We start from the raw sequence: 22,846 nt of genomic DNA, 5'->3' as shown, positions 1-22,846 counted from the left end.
ATGTCAGCCTGAACTGGATATCTTCTGCTTTCGCCAAATTATCCCACAACAATGTCATGCTCAGACAGCCCGTCTGCAAACTCCTTTTTAGTAGATTCTCTGATCAGCGTGGGCCGTGGCGGGGAAGGAACCTATTACCCCAACAGCAGCGTGTACCTGCCGCCTGCCTCTGAGCTGTCTTACGGCACCCAGAACTGTGGACTTTTCCCATCTCTGAGCAAACGCAGCGAGAACAACTCTCAGAGTATGGTCCTGACTTCTCATCCTTACATGAGCGGGATGGAGGTCTGGTCAGATCCCCCAAGGTCCTGTCGCATGGAACAACCTGCAGCCCAGCAAGTAGCAGCATGTTCCTTCCCCCAGAATATCAAAGAAGAGAATGCATATTGTTTATATGATTCGGAGAAATGTCCCAAAAGCGCAGCAGCAACAGATCTTTCCACGTTCCCAAGGCTAACATCAGATTCGTGCTCCAATAGTGACACGACTACTAGCGGCGGGGTTCCTGTCCCTGGCTATTTCCGTCTGTCCCAAGCCTATCCGACATCCAAACAGACACTTTATAACAACACGGGGCAGGTTGGGGCCTCTCCATTCGTACCCCAGTCCCAGATCCGTTTTGGAACACCCCCTTCTTCAGCTTCGACCCCGACTGAGTTGGGGAGAAAAGGAAGTGAAGGGACATCCCCCGGTCATTTAACCTGCGGTTCGGAAAGAGAAGAGGCAGAAGCTCCCGCTTCTTCAGCGAACGAAGAGTCATCTCCAGTCCCTTCAGAAAGCAGTAAAAACTCTCCTGAGAAAGAAACAAAAGGTAGGTAAATAAGAGGCAGAGGGGAGTTTATACAGCCAGCACTCAGAAACGGGTAGACGTGGCAGGTACAGCCAACAAGCGTAACAAAGGGGGTTTTATTCTGACCTTGTGAACTTTTTATTTTTGGGCGTGAGCTATGCTGTAAAAATTAATGCCTACTATAGTTTATAGCACGGGCCCACGCTCCGGAGTCAATTGTAGCCACATTCTAAACTTGTCAGATAAGTTACAAACCACGAATGCTTTCTGCAGTTATTTAAGCGGACCGCATAGAAGGACATATTTGCACACAGGGTCCAAAGTAAACACAGCACAGCCAATAAATAATACTCTAAGGAATCCAGTGATGTTTCATGTTCCAGCGCTCTTTTCGGGGAAAAAAACGTGAAATATATAGAAAAGTTTTCAAAGTACGAAACGCTGATCCTCTCATCTTTTACTTTAATATGTTTGATACTATTTGCCCAGTGCAGTTATTATTCACCTTATATTAAAAAAATCAAATTTGAACTTACAAATATAATTTAGTCGTTATTTAGTTTTTAATGTGTCTGAGATCCAGTGGTCAACTAAATGGGGGCATCGCAACAAATTGGTTGACGTTCTGTGGGCAATTTTAGTCTTAACTTTAACGAACTTCGGAAGGAATCGTTTTATAAAGTTATTCCAAATAACGTGAAACAATTAGGTGTTAAAAAGGCTTAAAACATTCAAGCGATGAGGAAAACACTCCAATCTGACTCATTGGATTTGTTTACGTAAACGAAAAACTTTGCTTAATTTTCTCAGACTGAAGCAATAGATAAGCACGCGTTTTTAACATGGCGAGAAACGGGGCTGTAAAAAGTTGGAAATTATACCACAGGGGAAGACACGCCTACTGGTGCTCAGCGAAATGTTGAATTTTACCGATAATTGGAGTTAAACTGCTCTTTCAGTGGATAACTAATTATTAAGCCAGTATCCAACTATTCTAAAAAGGAGAATGAACGAGATCCTTGTACGATAAAGTGAAACCAGACAACATCACTCCAAGTATATAACAAGCTTAGCAATCATTTTTAAAAAAACTAACAGCATCAAAATAGAGTTTTCAAACTAATTTCGTCTTCAGTGTAAATGCACCTAAAACTCACTTTTACCCCACATAGCACTTCATTTCACACGCCCGTTTGAGCCATAAAGTAATTGAAAATGTTAAGTTTTGTGTTCCATGTGGATATGCACATAACGTGCTGACAAAACGTGAATTGTACAATGCTAATTAAAATGTAATGCCACAGAGTCAAAACGGAGCATTGAAAATTGGAAGCAGCAGCATTTTAAGTATTTCATAGCGCATCTTAATATGCTTAGATTTAGTGACACTTTAGCGTGAAGAGTACGGTTAAAAGCAAATAGCCATCACACGTAGACTTCTTTTGAAAATTATATTTCGAAACAAGATAAACTTTCTTCTCTTTCTCTCTCGTCACCTTCTATCTGGTTCACTCTATTTATCTTTCTATTTTCTTTCTCGTTCTCCCTCTCTCTCTCTCATTCTCACCCCTTTGCTTATTAGGGGAGGTGAAAGCTGAAAACGGGGCCAACTGGCTGACTGCAAAGAGTGGCAGAAAAAAACGCTGCCCTTACACCAAACATCAGACCCTGGAGCTGGAGAAAGAGTTTCTCTTCAACATGTACCTGACTCGAGAGCGTCGCCTAGAGATTAGCCGCAGTGTCCACCTGACTGACAGACAGGTCAAAATCTGGTTTCAAAATCGCAGGATGAAACTCAAGAAAATGAATCGTGAGAACAGGATTCGGGAGCTCACAGCTAACTTCAGCTTTTCATGATAAACACAAACACTGGTTTACGGATTTTAACGGGACATCGAGAAGCTGTGCTCGTGTTGCTAAAAGACTAAAACTTCTCCACTTACCTCTGACTTCTCAGCCGTGTGCTGGTTGTAGATATTTACGATTTACGTGTTTTGTTTTTATTTGTGGCGGGTGTCTGTTTCTGTAACTATAATAATAAGTGTTGCCATTGATAAGCAAGGCATGCACACAAGTTATTGCCCTGTATGATGATTTTTCAAACAACTCTGGGGGGGGGGGTGGGGAGGGGGAACCTGACAACAATCTTTTAATTGTGCTAATTACCAATTATCAGCTAAGTAAATCAAACTTTGTAATGTCTAAATACAGATGACCCATGCTGTTAAAATATTTCCAAAATAAGTAACTACCGTATACTGACATGTTAATAGAAGTTAAATGTGAATATGCTGTAAAGTGTGTTGTTGCATAAAGATATCACATACCATGAACAGAAGCATCAGGACACATGTACATGTGAAACACTGTTGCAAAGACGAAAGAGTAGAATGTCGGACCTTTTATTCACTGCCGTCGATTCACTTTTAGAAGTAAAGACAAACAAATAGAATTGATTCATTTGAGTTTGTTAAGATGAAATACTCTGAATGAGGACTCAAATTATGCTCAATCCTATTGCTGCTGCACTGTGTACGTAAACAAAATTTGTGTTTTCATGAAAGATGAATAAAACGTATTTGGTCGGAGTCCTTTGAGATAGGTATATGTATATTGTTTTTACTTCATTTTGTGTTCAATTTTTTCCCTTACCTTATCTGTCGAGGAAGCTTTCAGCAGGAATGGTGGGTTTAAAGACTGGCAATTACCGTTGCAATCTATTTAAATATTACCTAGACGGTCGTAATTTGTCTGGGCTATATAGCAATGGTGCTGTAACGTTTGTCGGCTTTTGTTGAGTTTTATGACTTGCTAGTATATCTGGGTTGTTGCTGTCTTGGACGAGTGGTTTCAGTTGAGCGAACAGCCACGAAGACAGAGGAAGCAGAGCACGGCTCGGATGTAGGAAATTGATTTTCTTTGAACACAAAACACTCCAGATCCTTTAATCGGCTAAAATCAGAAGAGTGTGAGGAATCGAAAAAAGCAGCAGATAAGACCTTTGGAGACATTTACGATGAAGGTAAGGTCTGTAAGAGGAACGAATGTTAAGGCCTATTATCCTATATTTGAGACCTATAGGTAAGAGTTTCTTTCTAACAACCTTGCATCTAGTATATTTTAAAATGCCAATACTGCTGTTCACAAATAAAAGTTAAAGTTACTGTTTCGTCTTTTTCTTGTGGCGGGGTAGGAGAGAAAAAGAAAATATATCTCTGTAGGCTATGTCATCTGACTAGTTCTTTTCTTCGGACAAACCTTGAACTCCGTGATTATTGCAGTATAGACAAGTTGCTATGGCTTATCATCACTAGAGTGAATGACATGCATTCAGATCGCGTGAAATCCTGCACAGAGATAATAAAGAACCCCACCATATTTAGTGGGGAAGTAACAATTATTCTCGTGCTGAATTTGCCATTAAATCTATTCATTTAAACACAAATCTGGCCTGCAAAGCAACAAAAAAAAAATCGGAATTTCTTGGGAGATTATTACAGGGATTCACAATATTGCTTGTTTGAGGGGTGTCTTTCGTATTTGGTGAACTGCATGCGAGGTTGTAAGGAGAAGCATCATAATGTGACTTTTTTCTATTTGAGTAAGCTTGTTGAATGTGCATCGAGGTCATCCCTATGTGTGTACAAAGATAGGAATCTAAAGAGCTGAGATAGAACTGATGTGTGATTTAGGTAGTTTCATGTTGTTGGGGCTCAAGTCTATCTCTACAACACGAAACTGCCTGAATTACTGCAGTTATCGTCTTCGCCAGTGAGTTCTGTCGCTGGTTTGGAAAGAAACCGCAGTTACTAAATAACCACGAATAAGTCAAATGTTTTGGTTTCATATCTCCAGCAGTAAATTGTCATGTTTTGTGACAGGAATAGCAATGTTTTATAAAAAGATATAACAATTGTTTATTAGACAAGCTTTTTAAAAAAAAACGATTAATACAACTCTGTGAATTAATTTTTGAAGAGCAGCGTGCCTCCCATACTTTGCGAGCAAACAGTGGGCCATGCTTCCTTAACGTTGTTGTCAGTTGGGATTTTATAAATGTAATGTTTTACATTAGATTTGTTCATTTTTGCTCTAAGAACGATCAAGTTCACGTTTAAATTAAATATGATCAATTTTAGATTTCCTTGCAGTATATATGTGCTGCTGAATTATTATTTGTAAACATCGATGTAGGTCGGCACAGTTCTCCTGAAAATAACTGCAATTTCATCTGCACAGCGGCGTAATCCATGCATTGCAGATTTCGTCTTTGTTAGTGATAAATATGTCATCGTTATGTTAACATCGTCTAAACGGAACATTTTTCTTGGTGCATTTTGTGCATAGCTGATCTTATAATTCCCGATGAAAATCGAAAATAAAAAGGACCGGCGCCAAGTGATTTAAGATACGCGTTTTAAACCTATGCATTCTACCATGTGCAAGACAAAGAAATTACTTGAAAGCACAAGGCCTCGGTTATGATCATTACATGGCGCCTGGGCGCGTAAATTTGGGTTGCTCTTCGAAACAGCGACCTCGGCGGAATGTAGTGGAAGCGCTTCTCGGTCGGCGGCTCCTGCCTCTGCAGGAAACTAGACTAAACACAGAACGCAGACTTGTCCCATTATATTGGCTGTTTGGAGGAGACAAACAGAAGCTTTAATCTAAGCAAAGCAAGTAAACAAACACCATGGCACTTAATTCTGTTGCTCTATTTATTCGTGTTGCGCGGCCGATTAGAATTACACTTTTAAAATCTTAAAAATCCAAATGATTGTACAACAGTCATTGCCACAAGATAGATACAGTGCAGTCTTATGAATGCAGCATTAAATTCATTTCACCAGACATAAATGCATATATATGGCAACCTTACAATGGTAAAATGAACACATTAATTAAGAGAATGCAAAGACTTTATAATAGGAAATGTATTTAAATACAATTATCCACATCCCCATATAACCGTTTTTAAAAATGAAGTAACCAAGAAATACTTGATTCAAATAAAATGCATGAAATCTCATTTACAATATTAAATTATATAATCCCCTTTATTAGCTATATCAATGTACGGCCTGTTGTAAAAGAAACGACACGCTAGTTAGAAACATTTAACTTGATCTTTTTCTTCGGTGCAATGCAAAATAACATCTTCTGAAGAACATGCGCTGTTATACACCCGAGTGGTGATACTATCCGAATATGATTGCACTGCCTGAAAACTATCTCCGGTAGGATTTAAAGATTCACAAAGCAAAAGCACAGTCAAGTTTGTGCGGTTCAAAGCATCACTCCTCGTAACATCCAGACCCTCTTAAAATGCAGCTCAGCTCAACATTATATCTAAACCTCGTTCTTTTGATTTGCTGAGTATTGACATAGGATTATTTTGGCAAGGAATCGGAAATATTTCTTTAAGTATTACATTTCTGTGTAGTTGCGTATTGCGTTTCATTTAGACACTATTATTTAAATAATCTTTCTCAATTCAGAAGTACTTCAACTATGTGAGGTACATGCATTCCCTCATTGTTTTCACTAATCTAGTAGCAAAATCTTAATTTTTTTTAACTTCAAAATCATTCTGCTTTCACCTCGAATATTTTTTTTGTTTACTCGATGCTCGCAAACTCCTATCGAGGCAGATATGGTTTATAGGCTTAAAATAAAACAGCAGCCACAGTAATTTTGCACTTTCCTTCTTTAATGTTAAATTAGAGTTTGGCTTCTAAAAGGCGGTGCACCCGGTCCTTTTGCACAGTTTTAAATGGAGGATTTAATTTCGAATTGATGTGTGGATGAACTAAAAAGCGCTTCAACCTCTCGTAAACAATCAACACCCAACATAACATTTGGTATTTGAGATTGTCTGCAGTCCCGACTTTCCTGAAACTAAACCCTTGAGGGTGGTCACGGGACCGGCTCGAACAGTTTTGATAGTTCTCGTGCAGATGTCTCCAGGATTTGGTTAGTCTTATTTTATGTTTTATATATATCTTGTAAATCTTTGCCAAATTATACGCTATACGGCAATTACACTCGAAAATGATGAAAGCACTTTGAACACGTTGTCGTCATTGCACACTGCATGCCCACAAATTGGCTGTGCAACTTCACACTGATGTTATCTGAACGGAAATAAAGGCGTCAGCCTTTATGGTTTATTTTAAATAATACAATGAGAATCGCAAAAGGAAAATCACACATCGAATGTGGTTTCCACTTTGAAACTTTTATCGTCCGGTTTTGCCTCAGGCTTGTAATATTTTGAAAACTTTGATTTGTGACATATTTTGCCTAGTCTTTCTGACGACAAGGTGTATGCAATGAATATCGTAAATGGCTGGATAATTCTTCCAAGTATTAAACAAAGTTTGGGAGTACCATATTTTGAAGGAATTCTTAACTGCTGTATCAGTTGCAGGAATTAATGCAACATTTGATATTTATGTGTTACAAGCATAATTCTCAAGGAAAAGGGACCAACTCATAACAACAGATTAAAAAAAAACTCTCGCTTTATTCTTCTTCCACTCGCCTTGCTATGGAGTGAAAATAGGATAGATTCCGCTACCCCAGTATGCGTCTTCAAATTAGAATGGGTGAATTATAGTATTTTTGTCTATTGTCGAATAATCGGTTCCGACTTTGTGTGATGATACTCGTTTCATTTGAGACCTTTGGTGAGTTGTATCCACGCACGTAAAGGATTATCTTCCTCTGTTTAGTTTTTACATTGCCTAGCCCGAGAGCTGCAATTTGCAAGAAACATGCGAGCTTCCTGAACTGAATGCTCAAACAAAAGTGCGAACTGAACATCTAAACCGGACAACTCACCATAATTCGTAACTACATTTTTTTTGGGGGGGGGGGTGGTAAAACAGTGATCCATTTGAGAGCAGAATTCACTGTGCTAATTGCAACTAATTCAACCACATCATTTAAAATCATACATTTCGTACATAACTATAAATCTTAGGTACAGCAGCAAGACGCGCGGCACATTCCAAGGTTGTGGGCAAATTCTTTCAGGCGTTTAAACGGTGGGTTGTTTTTATAAATTTTCTTAGCATAAATAAAACTAAATTTCAATTAGAGGAAGCACTCTTTAAAGCGAGGTGCAGTTTCAGAGTGCCTTAGCTTCACTTTGTAAATATAGAATCAACATTTGAATCCTAATTTCAGGCCATCTGCACAGGAAACACAAAACGTTTTCTTTCTGAGGCTCAACACTGGACTTGAATGGTTCTCGATTTTGCTCTAGACCTCAGCACTCCGCCTGTGTCGCTGTAATACTCCGCTGACCAGATAGTCAATGTTGGCTCACAGGGCGAGAGGCTGAATCTTCCCTTCCCCATAAGGAATGCACAGGAATCTAAAGAAAGATTGGGATACAGAGAACCCAAACATCGAGAAAGGGAAGTTGCATTTCAGCTAGCTGTGCAGATTTTAAACTGAGGGTTTATACAGGCAGCGGGTGGTGGGGGGAACGCAAGCGATTCACGACGACTACAGCAATTTGTTTTAATGTGGGATCTGATGATTGTCTTTGTTTAATGGGTATTTCTATGTTATCTGATCACGCAACAGCTTATACTCCAGGATAATTTTGGAGATAGGCGTTTTTATATTACCCTGTTGCTAGCGTCGAGATGCGCCGAAGGTATTTTTAAATTAAGCCTGTTGAAGCAGGAATAAACAAAGTATATGCATGCGTAGATTGTAAAATAACAACCAAGAAATATAAAATAGACATTAAAACAAGCCTCGTTTGAAAACATACGTTGTCCAGATAGCGAATCACATTAATGGTTGTCATCAAAGATCCAAGCGTTTCAAAAATTAGGACAAGTTGCATTTGATTAGAATGACGATTGTCAATTTTCCTTTAGGTTCTGAGTTACTGCGCACATCAAATAATGTTCAGAAAGCGTCCCCAATGAAACACAACACAATATAACATGATCATGGTGCTTCGAGAAACCCCTGTACTGGAGTTCTATAAACAAAGGCACTAACGTCTAAATCTTACATGTCAAATGAAACATTTCATATTAAAATAGCATTGATAGATTATGCTAAGCGAAAAATGACAACAAGATAAATCATTGGCGGATGTTATGGATTGTTTCAGGATTTAAAAAAAATAATTTTATTTAAAAAATTGAGATTAATTTACTTTAAAACTATATCATGATAAGCCATGATGCTGGACTTCCAACTCACATCCCATTTGTTAATTTTATTGTAACTAAGTAAAATCATCCATCGCTATACATATTTATACCCAGAGTGCGTATGTGAAAGAGGCCTACTAAGTTTTTAAAGCACAGTAATTGGTTGCACATATAATGTTTAATAGGCCGATAACACTGTAATAAGGAATCCTTCTAACTCCATTGAAATACGACTCTTATGTTTTACATCTGTTTATATATCTAACTATTTGCTTTTATTTGCTATTGAAAGGAATGTATCTTAACCATATAACAGATTAGGTTTCCGAATACCGTCTGTGCGGGGAAGCTTTTCCATTTACTCTCCACAGAACGCGCCAGTGAGTGACCGAAGCAACAAAGTACACGAATCTGAAGAGAAGGACGGCAGAATTGTCCTATTTCCCAAGAAATGTATTTTGTCCGCACATCTGCATCTGTCAACTTAAATAGCGCATTGAATGCGGAAGTTGTAGTTTGTTATGGTTTATTGGAGGTAAAGAATCTTTTTTGGAACGGCTATAGTTTGCTAACATGTAGTTTTATTGCTGAAACTGTTATAAAACGGAGATTGTCACCGTGTGTTTTATGTGGCCTCATTTTTGAAATGAAAGATCTTTAGCAGCTGCAGGTACACGAGCCACTTTTCAGCGGTGCCATTGAAAAGTTCGTTAATGGTTTTCATTTGTTAAGAATGCGTTTTTAATTTTACTAAGCATGAATAATAAATACCTGTCCAATCTCTTTCTTCGTTGTTTTTCCCCCGCAGTTTATAGTTTCACTCTTTCCATAATGTTTTATGTGAAGGTTAACGATTATAAGGTGTTCGTTAAAAAAAACGAGCATCTGATGGGAAGATTGATTATGATATAAAATAGTCCCCCTGAAAAAGAACTGGAACGGAATACTTTTTTATATCTCAGCTGGCAACAAAGAAATCAACCTCCATATATAGTGGTGATTATATCCCTTTGCATAAAAAAACATACGGAGTTGCTATATAAAATTATCCCTATAAAAGATTGACCTTGTTACAAGCTGCGGATTGATTTATATTTTATTGTTGTTTTTTGAATCACGTGAGTAACTTATCCAATGGCGAGGAAGTGCGTCTGCACCATATTAGCAGACTGTACTTGTCGCGGCGGTAAGTTGTTTCAGTGAAATCTGCTCTTTCATATTTTCAGAGGCGCTTGCTGTGTCATTGCCGAGAATGTCGACATCAGGGACTATCAGCAATTATTATGTCGACTCCCTTATAATGCATGAGAATGAGGATCTGCTGTCGTCCAGATATGCCTCGGGTCCACTGGCACAGTCTTCTCGGCAGGCAGCCCTTGCAGAGCACCCCGACTTCACCCCATGCAACTTCCAGTCCAAAGCCACAGTTTTCAGCACCTCTTGGAGCCCGGTCCATGCTCAGAGTTCTGCCAATATGCCCACTGTCTATCACCCATACATGCACCAGGCTCCGATTGCTGCCGCGCCCGATGGTAGGTACATGCGCTCCTGGCTAGATCCCATGCCGGGAGCCCTGTCTTTCACCGGGTTGCCTTCCAGTAGACACTACGGCATCAAACCCGAGCCTGTAGCTGCCCGCAGGAGTGACTGCACCACGTTTGAAACACACACACTGGCACTATCAGAATATACTTGTGGAAGTTCTCCCGGCGACAAACGTGTGAGCGAGGTTTCCTTTTCTGAAAATAACGGAGAGATTGAGTCAAACGCAGATAAACTACACATGGATCCAAGTAAGTATGGAAACCCCACATTTTTGTATTACTTGTCGAGACAAGGGTTATAAATTGAAACTATTTTATATTCCTTATATTTACTTCATTACATAGCGAAATACAAATGCCGAGATCAGTGTCCAGTTTTTTAAATTACATAGCTACAAATAGTTTTGAGATATATGGTTAAGGCTTATGCTGTACATTTTCGGCACTGCTATGAGTACCAGTCGGGTATATATTGAACTAATTTCTACTCATTATAAAAGAGAAAGAGGGGATATTGTGTAATTGCTGACTCTAATTCAGGTGCATTTGTTGCAAATAAACGTGATGCAGTAAATACTAGTGGATATACAGATATTGCACACAGTGTGCAACACAAGCAGACAACACATTGCTTTGGATTATTAGTGTCCGATTTTCAGGTCGCCACAATATTAATTTTTTTCTCTAACTCAGTTTCATTGCTCTATTCATAGAGTTTGTTCATTGAACAAGAAGATTCGCACGAGAGTTTAATTTTTAGTGAAAACACACGTAAAAGTGTAGCAGCCTGCCCCATTAATCCAGTGCTGGCACATCCTCTTTTATCTGTAACGGTGTTTTGATTCTGAGAATGGTACAACATTTTGACTAACTTGGAGAGGGAAGATATATTAAATGCGTTTCCTTCACATTTCCAGATAACCCATCCGCCAATTGGTTGCATGCAAGATCTACCAGAAAGAAACGCTGCCCTTACACCAAACATCAGACCCTGGAGCTGGAAAAGGAATTCTTGTTTAATATGTATCTCACAAGAGACCGCAGATACGAGGTCGCCAGGGTCCTTAACCTTACCGAACGGCAAGTTAAAATCTGGTTTCAGAACAGGAGGATGAAGATGAAAAAAATCAACAAGGAACGACCCAAAGACGACCGGTGACACGAATTCGAATATTTTTGAGAGAAAAAAAGACTCATTCACAATTACAATCGAAATAGGCCCCACTTCAGAAAGACTATATGTACATTTTGTCATGCCATTAGCACAAATTATTTCTTTGCCAGTTCTGGACTACATATGGTGGGTAAAACGACTGATACACTTGTTAGTTGGGAACCAAAGAGGGAGACATTTACGGCAAGGTTAAGTATGTGGCTACGGAATCTACCTTACTTCACATGAAAACTACCTTTTCTTAATCCACCGCAATTCAGTGTGGACAGTAATTCAGTAATAATGTACTAATTTAATATTTACTTGTTTTACATGCAGCAAACGAGGCTGCTTATATACTTGAATCCTTGTGTCTATTGTCGTGATTATCTCTGTGACTGGGCCTTTGTGCTTGGGCGGTGTCCGAGTAAAGATCGTGTAAACAAACAAAAGAAAAATCTCAATTTAACTCAGGATGTTTAATATAAAGATAACAGGCTGTGTAGTGCATATGAAATGTTATTTTCGTGGTGAACTTGGAACATATATTGTATTACTTTCACTGTGAATGAACCTGTAGAAACTCCAGGCTTTATGCTGTCTTTGTGAGACTGAGTAACGGCCTTGCCCGGGGTGCATGACGATTGTGTTGTTCTTCAGAAATTATATGAAACTGATTTGCATAGAATGCTAATATAAGTTGTATTTCAAAGAGCAGCGCTGAGCATAATGCTACACGATACTCTTGTCTGTTGTGATAAAAGCACGAATAAAGTTCTCAGACACTTTGTATTTATCGGTGTTGTGGTGCAAAGAAAAGTGTGAGATTTGGTTTAAAACTACCTATATGTATAACTAGTAACTACCTATGTTTTGTGTGTAAATGTCACCCTTAAAATTGTTTTGACGCATTTATGCGATGGAATAAATAAACAAACAATATTGTCAATAAATGTAATGTGTACAAGGAAAAAACCTGGGTGCAATAGAAAGAACATATACCACTGATATGTTTTAAATGGGGGTTTACTTTAGACCTGTAGAGCTAACACATTTACACTTGTGTACACGTTTGAAATGATTACCTCGTGTCATATTGACCAAGCTATACTGTTTGTAATGAAATGTCATTTTATTTGTTGTCGAATAAAATACATGTTTGACTACATATAAAATATGCTTCTGCTTCTGAAGTTCAATGTATGCTAAGGTCTCGCATGGAGCTCCGCCGTTACATTCTCATTCCACCATTACTGCAAGTTTTTCAAGATCCTCACACCGAGCGGAAACATATTCTAAGCATAAACAACTCCTTTCACAGATATACAGCATTTTAAATACTGTACACGAATTCAAACGTAAACTTTCAGGCGAACAGCGGGCGAGTCAAAGGAATAAAGTTGGCCATGTTCAGGGAAATAATCCAATTTCTTTACTCATATTAAACAGAATGTCGTTAATATCAGTCCTTCCAATTTTGCAATATTTAACGATTTGCTTAACATTCTTTGGGGTTTTACCCCAAGTCCTGACATTGAAGACGTAATTTAAAGTTTAGATTTTCTTTAATAAAGGCTGCAACAAATGTTATCACCGCAGCTGACATGACATGACTTACAGGGGTAACTAAAATTAGAATGAGATTGAGGTTCCTGAAAAAGGGAAGAAAATAATAAGTGTGATCTAACAACGTTGGCTTGGAAGCGGATCTGATGACAACGATTCCGAATCCGTTTGAGCTTAACGCCCAGTTATCACCAATTAACCCGAGAACGTGCAAAACTGTATTAACAACTTCTATCTGTCGCCTGGCCATGCGCCAAGGCCCCTGGTTATTTAAATGATTTGTTGTGTGCTACTTATCCAAGTAATGCAGCACTTCTGCTGGAAGTGGAAATGAATAATCTTGAGTTGCTTGTCCGTGTGAAGAGCTCCAAAATTGTTGGGATTTCATCGCATTGTAAAGAGGTAAATAATTGTAAATATTCGCAATGGCACAAATCCCTGCCGCCATTTCTTTAACCAGTCAACACAAAGAGGACGGATCCTTAGGAAAAAGGTATATTGGTCTAAGGCGTCTTAGCGCTAACAAAAAAAAAACTGTGTACGGCCTGGCTATTTATGCAACTTCCTTTCCAACTGTAAGATCCCTAGTAACTTTTTTTAAGGCCCCGAAGACAGTTTGGATAGATTTAGTGGGATTCAAATGATTTGGAAGCTGGGCAGAGAGGCCCACATAGTTGGAAGTCTTGGCAGTGGCTGTCGTTAGTAAAATCCAGAGTGGTGTACCGCAATAAAAGAAAATGACTGCTGTAAGCGTTTATGGGGTGTAAAACGCTGGAGGTTAAGGGGCGAAGCGTATAAACACGACACTGACGATCTTTATTTGGAGTATTCTTCAGCATCTGGCAGCAAACACTGGCATAGGATTGCAATCATTTTTTTTATTATTTTAGTAAGCAGTTGATAATTGAACTTCTATTTTTAATTATTTAGTGTTCAGTCTGAAAGGTTATAATGTTGTGACGCCCTCTGTTGTTGCAGATGGAACTTCAAAGACTAAACAGGGAGACTCGCAATAAAATGAAGGGTCTGGCAAGCCGTCTGGAATTCGGGTTTTAATGAGTTTACAACTGTCCAGCTACAATCAGTATTTTTCCAGAGAAGGCGATCCATTTGTTTTGTCTGGCTGCCTAGACAAAAGGGTCTGCGGAAATAACGACCTTTATTAGTCTCGTCTTTAACGTGGGCCCCTCAAATTTCTCTTTACTCATTTATTGCGTCTAGTGGAAAGATAACAGATCTTTAGGTATTTTGAAACGTGGTTTAACGCGCTTTGCAATTAACTTGATAGTTATAAGAAAAAAAATCATTGTCAAATGGACACATAGGTATTAGCTTCTTGACAGTTTTAAAAAAAGGTTTCTGTGCATTTCTGATAGCAATTTCTTGGTTGCAGTTTTCTTTCATGGCCAGGAGATGGCAGTGTTAATCCACAGAAGAATTTAAAAAGAGTGCCGCCAAGCTGCCAAAGAGTGCAATAACTGCTATAAACTGGGATTTATTTATACAGTAGGTTGTAAATAGGATGAAAACATCTACCACAAATGACACTTGTAAAAATGGACTGAGGTCGATGGAGTATATTCATTTTGAATCCATCAACTCATTTGCGGACAGATTAATTCCGCTTGACACGGGTTTAGAAATCCATTTGTACTTCAGTGTTTTATTTTTAATGTACAATAACACGATTTAAATTGATTATCTCCCACTTCGTTCCTCAGTCTGCTCAGCTGCGTGCAACAGGGGATAGCGATTAGAAGTTGAGTATGTGAAATAGAAATGACGTGAGCTATTATATGTTCTTTCGTACATATATCAGCGTTAATATACACATACAACGAAGTACACGAACGCGTACGCACATTCATGAACACACATCCAGCCAAACATACATATATACAGGCATACATGTGTGCAATCACATACCTAAATCTATATGCGCTCACTCTTGTTTATCATGAAATTCTCGTTGGAGACCAGTAAGAATTAAATGTTAAATGTGGTATGTCCTTGGGGTCGAAAAATAGTCACATAATATAGTTAAATTTTCTGAATATTTTATGACTAGGCTTCATATTGTTGAAATTCATAAAGCTACATCTATCGACGGAGTAAGTGGCGTTATTAATGGCATGTTGTGAGATGCCCGTTTGATGTAAAGTACTTAATAGTAACTTTCAGAAATGTCAATAAATCGTTAATAACTTGGCTAAATGCTATAATGGCACCAAAGAAAGTCAGTTAGGAGGACACTTGTTTGGTTTTTTTAACCATGCCCACATTATATTTTCTCATTGATTTAAGTTACGGCGTATACACTGAACTGTACAGATCTTCTCAATGGGAAACGTCGGGCGAACCCAAAGGATGTTCATCTTGTTTATCTGCCGACTGGTTTACTTCAATAACGACACCTGAGCTTTCGCATACATCAGGAAGTCGAAATCGTGCAGCAGTTTTTTTCTAAGCGGCATAATAGTTTATACCTTTTGAAACTAAATCATGTAGATTCTTCACGTTATTAAAACCTGGTGAATTGGAGTCAACAATTCTTGGGTCTTCACACACTTGCCATCATGTGAATGATACCAATACATTTCGTGATATATGGTACAAAGTAATGACACTCGGATTCATTAGTATTTTTAATCAAACTTCAGTGCAATGTATACAATTTTATTTTCAATAAAGCTATACATATATAAGATCTGTATATTTCCTGCCACATCCCAGTACTAAACTGGAATTTAACTCGAGCAGGCACACACTTACATTTCCTTTAATAAACTGCGCAGAAGGAATGGGGGACTTTAACAGCCAGATAATAGATTCGAAATCATAACAAATGACGTGTAACGAAATCGAGATATATGCATTTCAAAATATGCAGACAGGAATGATGTACATTATTATGTAATAGCAATTCAAATATATGCTCGGTGATCACTATGCAATTTTGTCTATTGAAATGTGTGAGCCGGTTGCAAATCAGGATTATCTGTTACCGTGCAACATAATCTTAATGGACCACATGTGTTTGTAAGCAGTTTAAAATAAAACTATAACAATCAGCTCGAGATACATAGAAAAAAAAACACCATCAGACATATAGCCGTATCCGGAAATACAGGAGAGACTCAGATTTCCGAACTTAAAGAAACTGCCATTATGATTTAAATTTCTGCAAAACATAACGCAGAGGCAACTGAGTGTATTTTGCTTTCTATCATCTTATCTATCTATCTATTGATTTTTTTGTAATTGCATATTTACCAGATTAATTTCCTTCATTTTGGTACTATACTTGGTCTCCACTCGTGGACGAGCAGGCATAATTTGAAACGGCTCGGTTTATTAAGACAGCGTAATGTGCTGTCCAGCCATATGATTCAATTGTATTTTGTTCCAAAAATATGCGGTTACATTTGAAGTTGCATCCATAGTAATTTACTAATTAATGCGAAAATGTGTTCCGTTCACTTTGTTTTTGCACTTTCTCCAGCTCGAGTTAGTAACACTTCTGTCCTGGCCAATACACCCTTACATCCATGTAATAGAATTAAATAAGCAGTTGGGATTGTTACTAAATAAACCTTGCCCGTTCCTGTAGGTGCTTTGTCGGTAAAGTTGTATTTAATGTGATAATGGAACACACGAGTAATTAAAATGTTCAATGGAAGGTTAGAATATCTATTTTACTTCTAAACAGATGTAAGTGGGGCCGTGCAGGCGGAATGTTCGCCGGTTTAACTGTGCGAGGAACCTCAGGGTCCGGAGAAATAGGGAAATAAAGGGCAAAATAAAAGTTGGGAAAAATCCATTTGCCCAGGCATGTATTTCAAATTATTGCGGGATGAGATTTTACATGTTTGGCCCAACTTTGGTGTTTTTAACAGATATTTGACTTCAGTTAGCAGCGTTCTTTTGTTATTATTGAATTGGGAATATATGAATGAAATGCTGACATTACTGGTATCCTGTTCAATTATGTTATATTTTCATCCACTCTTCCTTTCTTTCGATTTTTATTGCTCAAGTTTTCATTCCTTTGCAATCAAGGAGCAGCCTGGAGCGGTAACCCATCTTTAGCGAGGAATCCTCAGACCTGGAAAATCTGTTTTAAAAACATGTTCAGATATATTTGCTATGTATATACTCGTTCCATCCCCTGGACTCAGCCACTGGCTGTTGATTGTAATGATTTGAACTTTATTTAGGCTGTTAACATTTTTATGTCTGTTCGGCCTAGCAAAATCTTTGATACCTCGGCTTTCCGGATATAACTTGATATTGGAAAAGTTTGGAATTTAACTTAAGCGCTTCCCGGAACATTCACATATAGCGCATCGTTCGTCTAAGGCACTGGCGGGAAACATGGATATTGCGGGCAGTTTGGCAGTTTTGTATCAAACATGGACTGTTCTTTAACGAGCCAGGGACGAGTGTAGTGTAATAACCTCCTGATAACCATCCCCGCTGGTGTTAAGTCTGCCTGCTTAGCACAAGGATTATGACATGACAGGGAAGACTCCAGAGATCAAAAGAAAATAACATTTCTTAATATTAGAGAAAATAATCCCGGAATGATCCCGGGCGGAAACGCACAGTCATGTTTTATTGCAATAACCCTTTACTTTCGACGTACCAGGTGCATGGTTGGTGAGACTGTGGCTCTCTTGTAAGCAGTGGGATTGCATTCCTCCGTTTAACACCGACAAATATGCCTATTAATGTTGCATTTAGAAGCAACGCTTCCGCTGGGAAGGAACCAAAAACCTAAGCGGAGCAACTGGACAATGTGCAAGGAAATTGTGGACAACAGCTTCGGAGGCAAGTTCTGTGATCTAACGAGAGGACCGGCAGAGAGAGAGAAAAAGTTGTAAAACAGAAGGAGGAAATGATACCGGGGTAAATCCCCTGCGGGGTTTTAATCAGATTACCTAGCAACTCCAAAAGTTTTCCATCGTATAGTTGTTGCACTGAGACCCGTTTGAGGAAGCGTGGTAATCTCCAGAGTGAAATTGTGCATTTCAGTAAATCAATATCGAAATACGTTTGAATGTTAGCAAAAGAAAAAACGGGAGTTGACAACAGACGCTTCACAGCTACCCTGCGCGGTGCTGCTGCGGTGTGTATCTTGCATCTGCAGTCCTCAGTAAAAACGCACAGATTATTTTCTAATCTAGAGTTTACGTGTGCACTGAGCATTAATTCAACAGGGCTCTAGTTTCTCTGGTGTTGTACAGTGGTTTCATTCCACTGCAAGACAGCAAACAACGGTACAGACAATGGGAGAGACAATGGGGGAGAGCTCATTTATTTTAAATGAAACGTTTAACGTTGTCTCCCAAAATGTAAACTGATACTTAATATTAGTCCAGTGTGGCCATGTAACTATTCATGAAATATGCTCTTTTCTAAATGAAAGCAAGACGTTTCGTTTATTATGTCCAAGCAAACGTTTCATTCCACTTCCAAATTCATCATCCTATTTTCAAAAATGCTGGATACATACCTGCGATGCTAAAACCTTCACATGCATGTGGGACAATAGCTTGCAAAGCAATGGTGAGAAGATACTACGCTTTTAAAGTTACACAATCTATCTATGTTAATAATACTGCAAAAGATTATCTATGACTTTTGCACAATATATTTTTGAAAATAGTCGGATAACATGCTATTTACCACCTGTGATGTGGGATGCTATTGGGTGACAGGATCACATGGTCAGGTCACGTGAATAGAAATAAGTCGGGCCGAAGGAAAATGGGTGTTTGGTGTAAATCGGGGGTGTAATGCTGCCATATATCACGCTATCTCGTAAAACCGACACTGAAGAGTCTTAGCCAACAAATCACCAGACAAAATTATGAGTTCGTCGTATTATGTGAATGCTCTTTTTCCCAAATATACGGCGGGGACATCCGTTTTCCAGAATGCGAATGGCTTTACAGAAGCAACTTCTTGCGCTTTTGCTACCAACTCACAAAGATCCAGCTATGGAGCGGGCGCCAGCGCCTTCCCAGCCCCGATGGCCGGGCTGTACAATGTTAACAGTGCAATCTATCACGGCCCTTCCATGTACAACACAGGTTATAATCTAAACTCAGATTCCTACAACCTGCGCTGCTCTGCCTTAGACCAGAACATTCCAGTTCTTTGCAGCGATCTGAGCAAACAGGGTTGCGAAAAATTGGATCAGCCTAACGTGCACCCTCAAGCAGAGAGCAATTTCCGGATTTACCCCTGGATGAGGAATGCAGGTATGGGACATAAATGTAACATAGCTATGAGAAACGTGCAAATGACCAGTTAAAATGAGCGCCACTACATCCTGAAGGTAGTTAAGAGTTTTAATGATATCTGAGGAACAGTTCCTCAAACGCATGTAGTATTGTATGCAGATAGCAATCATAAAACTTTTATTGCACAATTAATCAGTACAATCCTCGTAAAAGCACTCGACTTCCGCTCCTTTATAGTTAATAGCAACTCACATATTGCTTGTTTACCCACTTTTATCAACATCAAATAAGAACCATTTTTAACTGATACGCGGGAAAACCGTATATTCTTGAGCCAATGTCGAATTATGTATTCCAGCTTGAAAATATGTTTACAGATTAGGCAAGGCCCGCGGAATTGAAGATTTTTTTTGCATCTCTTGAAAGATCTTTGGGCCCTCGTAAAGCTTTTCCCCTTGTAGATGTAAGTTCGTATTTAAAATGCACCACTTTAGTGCTCTGATATACGAGCTCTAACTATCAGAGTGAACCTGGCAGTTGCAGTTGTTGGCGTTAGAATCTAACACACAAAAAAACCACGCATGCAGGCGTAAGTTTTTAGTTACCTGTCATTTCTCTGCCTGAAATGTTAACATTGGTGTTCTTTATCTTGGGTAAAATAACACTTGGGGTACCCGCTTGGATGCAAGTAAAGAGTTAAGAGCACATAGTGACTTTCACTGAAACTTGGGATATATCCTTAATTTTTAAATGCGTTGCCAGAAGATCCCGTCGAGATTCCAAAGTGTTCATTTGCACCTTAAGCCAGATATTGACATCTGAATATCTTGTTCAGTCGCAGATATTTTAATGAGTTAAGAAAGAGGCGAAGGGGAGTTAGAAAGGGCATTAATGGGTTGAGTGGATACCTTGCATTTTGTATTCTGAAGCCTTATTTTAAAAAGAAAACACGTTTAATGGTCGGTGTCCTTTCTTTCTCTCTTTCTTAGGTCCGGATAGAAAGAGAGGGCGGCAGACCTACACGCGTTACCAAACCTTGGAACTGGAGAAAGAATTTCACTTTAACCGATACCTGACTCGCAGGCGGCGGATCGAAATTGCCCACGCTCTGTGTCTCACGGAAAGGCAGATCAAAATCTGGTTCCAGAACAGGAGGATGAAATGGAAAAAAGAAACCAAAGCTGGGAGCTCGAACCCCACAATCGAGGAAAAACAGGAGTGAAGCTCCCAATGAATGAACTGCGAATAAAGCTGTTCTTTAGCCGCTAGCCATGACTTTTGACTAGTAAACCACAATATTGGACTATTTCAGAGATACTGTGCATTAGCACTCATAATACTACCTATATGTTTTAATAACCTCTTTCGAAATCATGCCTGTACAATTTAAAGTTCTCTGGTTTTGTTTGCAGTCAAAATCTTGGGATTCAGAATGTTTATCGGCGTTAGGCAGAAATATAGGAATTGAGTTCAGAATCCATGCTTTCGGTAATGAAGGGAAAGCGGAAGCAGATGTTACATGAAAAACAATAAAATTTGGAATGCTTGTTTTCTCAAGTTTAATTGAGAATCCCCCTCCACAACAATAAAATGAAAGTGAATGAAATTCGAAACCTTTATTCTTCGTCATTAAAACGAAGGGGATAGGGTTCGGGCTCTGAATCTCCAAAAAATACAACCAATGGGGCAATGTTAGCCGATAGAACAGAATGTCACCATCGTTCTAGTCTACGTACTGTCAAATTCAATCACTATCTGTTACAAAATATATCTCATGCACTGAGCTATTTCTCATACTTACTTTACCTCCGCTAACATGCCTTCTTCAGATATTTTAAAGTGTTTCTGCTTATTATCCACAAAATAAAAAAAATACCGTAATAAGAGGTCCTCATTTTCAATTCAGTCAGAGATCAGGTACTTGAGCCATTCTACCTACATGTAGCAAGAACAAGCTAACTTGTCGAGTGAAATAGTTCATTTCCGTTCAATTCTTAGTTTTTATTATTTCCTACATCATTTCTTAATTGTAATTAACAGGAGGAAGAAGATTCCTCTTTCACATAGCAATGGAATGTAACTACCTATACCACAATTGTGGACACCTTGCACGTCTATGGAAACTACCTAAATGTTTTAATTTAACATTCGTTTCTAGACACATAGTGTTGTTCTGGGAGTCTTGACTTTTCGCACTTCTTCAAACAGTACCCATTATATGAGAGTAAAAATGTGAAATATATTCTGATGTATGTTTTTTTATGAGGTGCGTGTATAGCCACTTTATAACACGAAATAGTGATAACTACCTAGATACCGGTTTACATTTGACGCGAATGAAATCGTTTCGTACTGTGCTTAAACGCTATACTGTAAAAAGCAAAGAAACAGTAGAAATGGAAGGGGGAAAATTGCGTTCTTTACCTTCGATCAATGGCATTAAAATATATACTTGCTAAAGATTTCAAAGAAACCATGTATTACTGAATGATCTAATTGTGTTTCTTTAAGTATGTTGTACCAGTTGTCTTATACATGTGTACTGTTTAAGTTATAAAATTAAAATATCCAATAACCAAAAGTAATAAAGAAACTATGAACTGCATTGTCGACTGGATATATTGTGGTTCCATATTCGGTGTGGTATCTGTCAATCGGAAGTTTTGCTTTGTAATCTGTGTATGTGTTGTTAAATAATAACCAATGTTAAAGATTTAAGGTGCAATCTATTTAAAATACATGTATTCGTTCCAGCCATGTATACTTTGAATGGAGTCTCTGTAGGCAAACAAAAATGAGAAACATTAAACGGTGCTTGGAAAATACGGTCTCGCTTTCTTGCCTGAGCGGTTAGCACCAAATGAATGGTTAGAAAATGTGTTATTAGGGCAGAAGTAACATCATTACTAACACCAATTAAATGTAAATTATTTCAAAAGTGGTACAGAAGTATTTATACACCGCAGCCCATCCAGTGCCTTCTAATTTGATTTCAATAAACACATTGAAAACGTCGATGTTAAAATTGCGCAATTTTGATTACCATTGACTAGAAACTTTAAAAAAAAAACAAGGCAATATTCAAAAGCGAAACATTCCAATTAGAACGGTAATGGGCAAAAGTTCCCACTGAATAATCTGGATCCGACGCCTGATCGGGCTCATTTCCATTTGAGAGTAGGCTGACAAAAATGGAAAGGATGAGGACATAGAGAGCACAGCCCTGTGCAATATTTGGTTTCATTAAAAAAAAAGATTTGAAATGAAGAGAAAAAGAGCCGAGTCGCTCTTGTCGAGCTTTGAACGAATCTTCGGGTAAGCGCAGATCTTATATGCCATCTATGCAGTGCGGCACTCTGACT

At 38.6% G+C, this 22,846-nt stretch overlaps 3 protein-coding genes across 3 annotated transcripts; all 3 read left to right on the top strand.

Moving 5' to 3' along the window:
• On the top strand, window positions 1-2,647 carry hoxa10b (homeobox A10b). The gene is given in 2 exon segments (XM_041184315.1): window positions 1-811; window positions 2,373-2,647. Coding segments are annotated over 2 exon segments (1,086 nt in total).
• Window positions 2,648-9,327: 6,680 nt separating this feature from the next.
• LOC121276194 (homeobox protein Hox-A9) lies at window positions 9,328-12,832 on the top strand. The gene is made up of 3 exons (XM_041184317.1): window positions 9,328-9,508; window positions 10,200-10,766; window positions 11,435-12,832. Exons 2-3 carry the CDS (start codon window positions 10,226-10,228, stop codon window positions 11,674-11,676), a joined length of 783 nt encoding a protein of 260 aa, XP_041040251.1. The 5' UTR covers window positions 9,328-9,508; window positions 10,200-10,225; the 3' UTR covers window positions 11,677-12,832.
• Window positions 12,833-18,988: 6,156 nt separating this feature from the next.
• LOC121276507 (homeobox protein Hox-A7) lies at window positions 18,989-22,307 on the top strand. The gene is made up of 2 exons (XM_041185004.1): window positions 18,989-19,502; window positions 20,474-22,307. Exons 1-2 carry the CDS (start codon window positions 19,109-19,111, stop codon window positions 20,704-20,706), a joined length of 627 nt encoding a protein of 208 aa, XP_041040938.1. The 5' UTR covers window positions 18,989-19,108; the 3' UTR covers window positions 20,707-22,307.
• The last annotated feature ends 539 nt before the right edge of the window (window positions 22,308-22,846 follow it).

The sequence above is a fragment of the Carcharodon carcharias genome, chromosome 3, assembly GCF_017639515.1.
Source record: "Carcharodon carcharias isolate sCarCar2 chromosome 3, sCarCar2.pri, whole genome shotgun sequence".
Taxonomy (NCBI): Eukaryota; Metazoa; Chordata; class Chondrichthyes; order Lamniformes; family Lamnidae; genus Carcharodon; species Carcharodon carcharias.
This window is presented reverse-complemented; position numbering and strand designations above follow the sequence as displayed.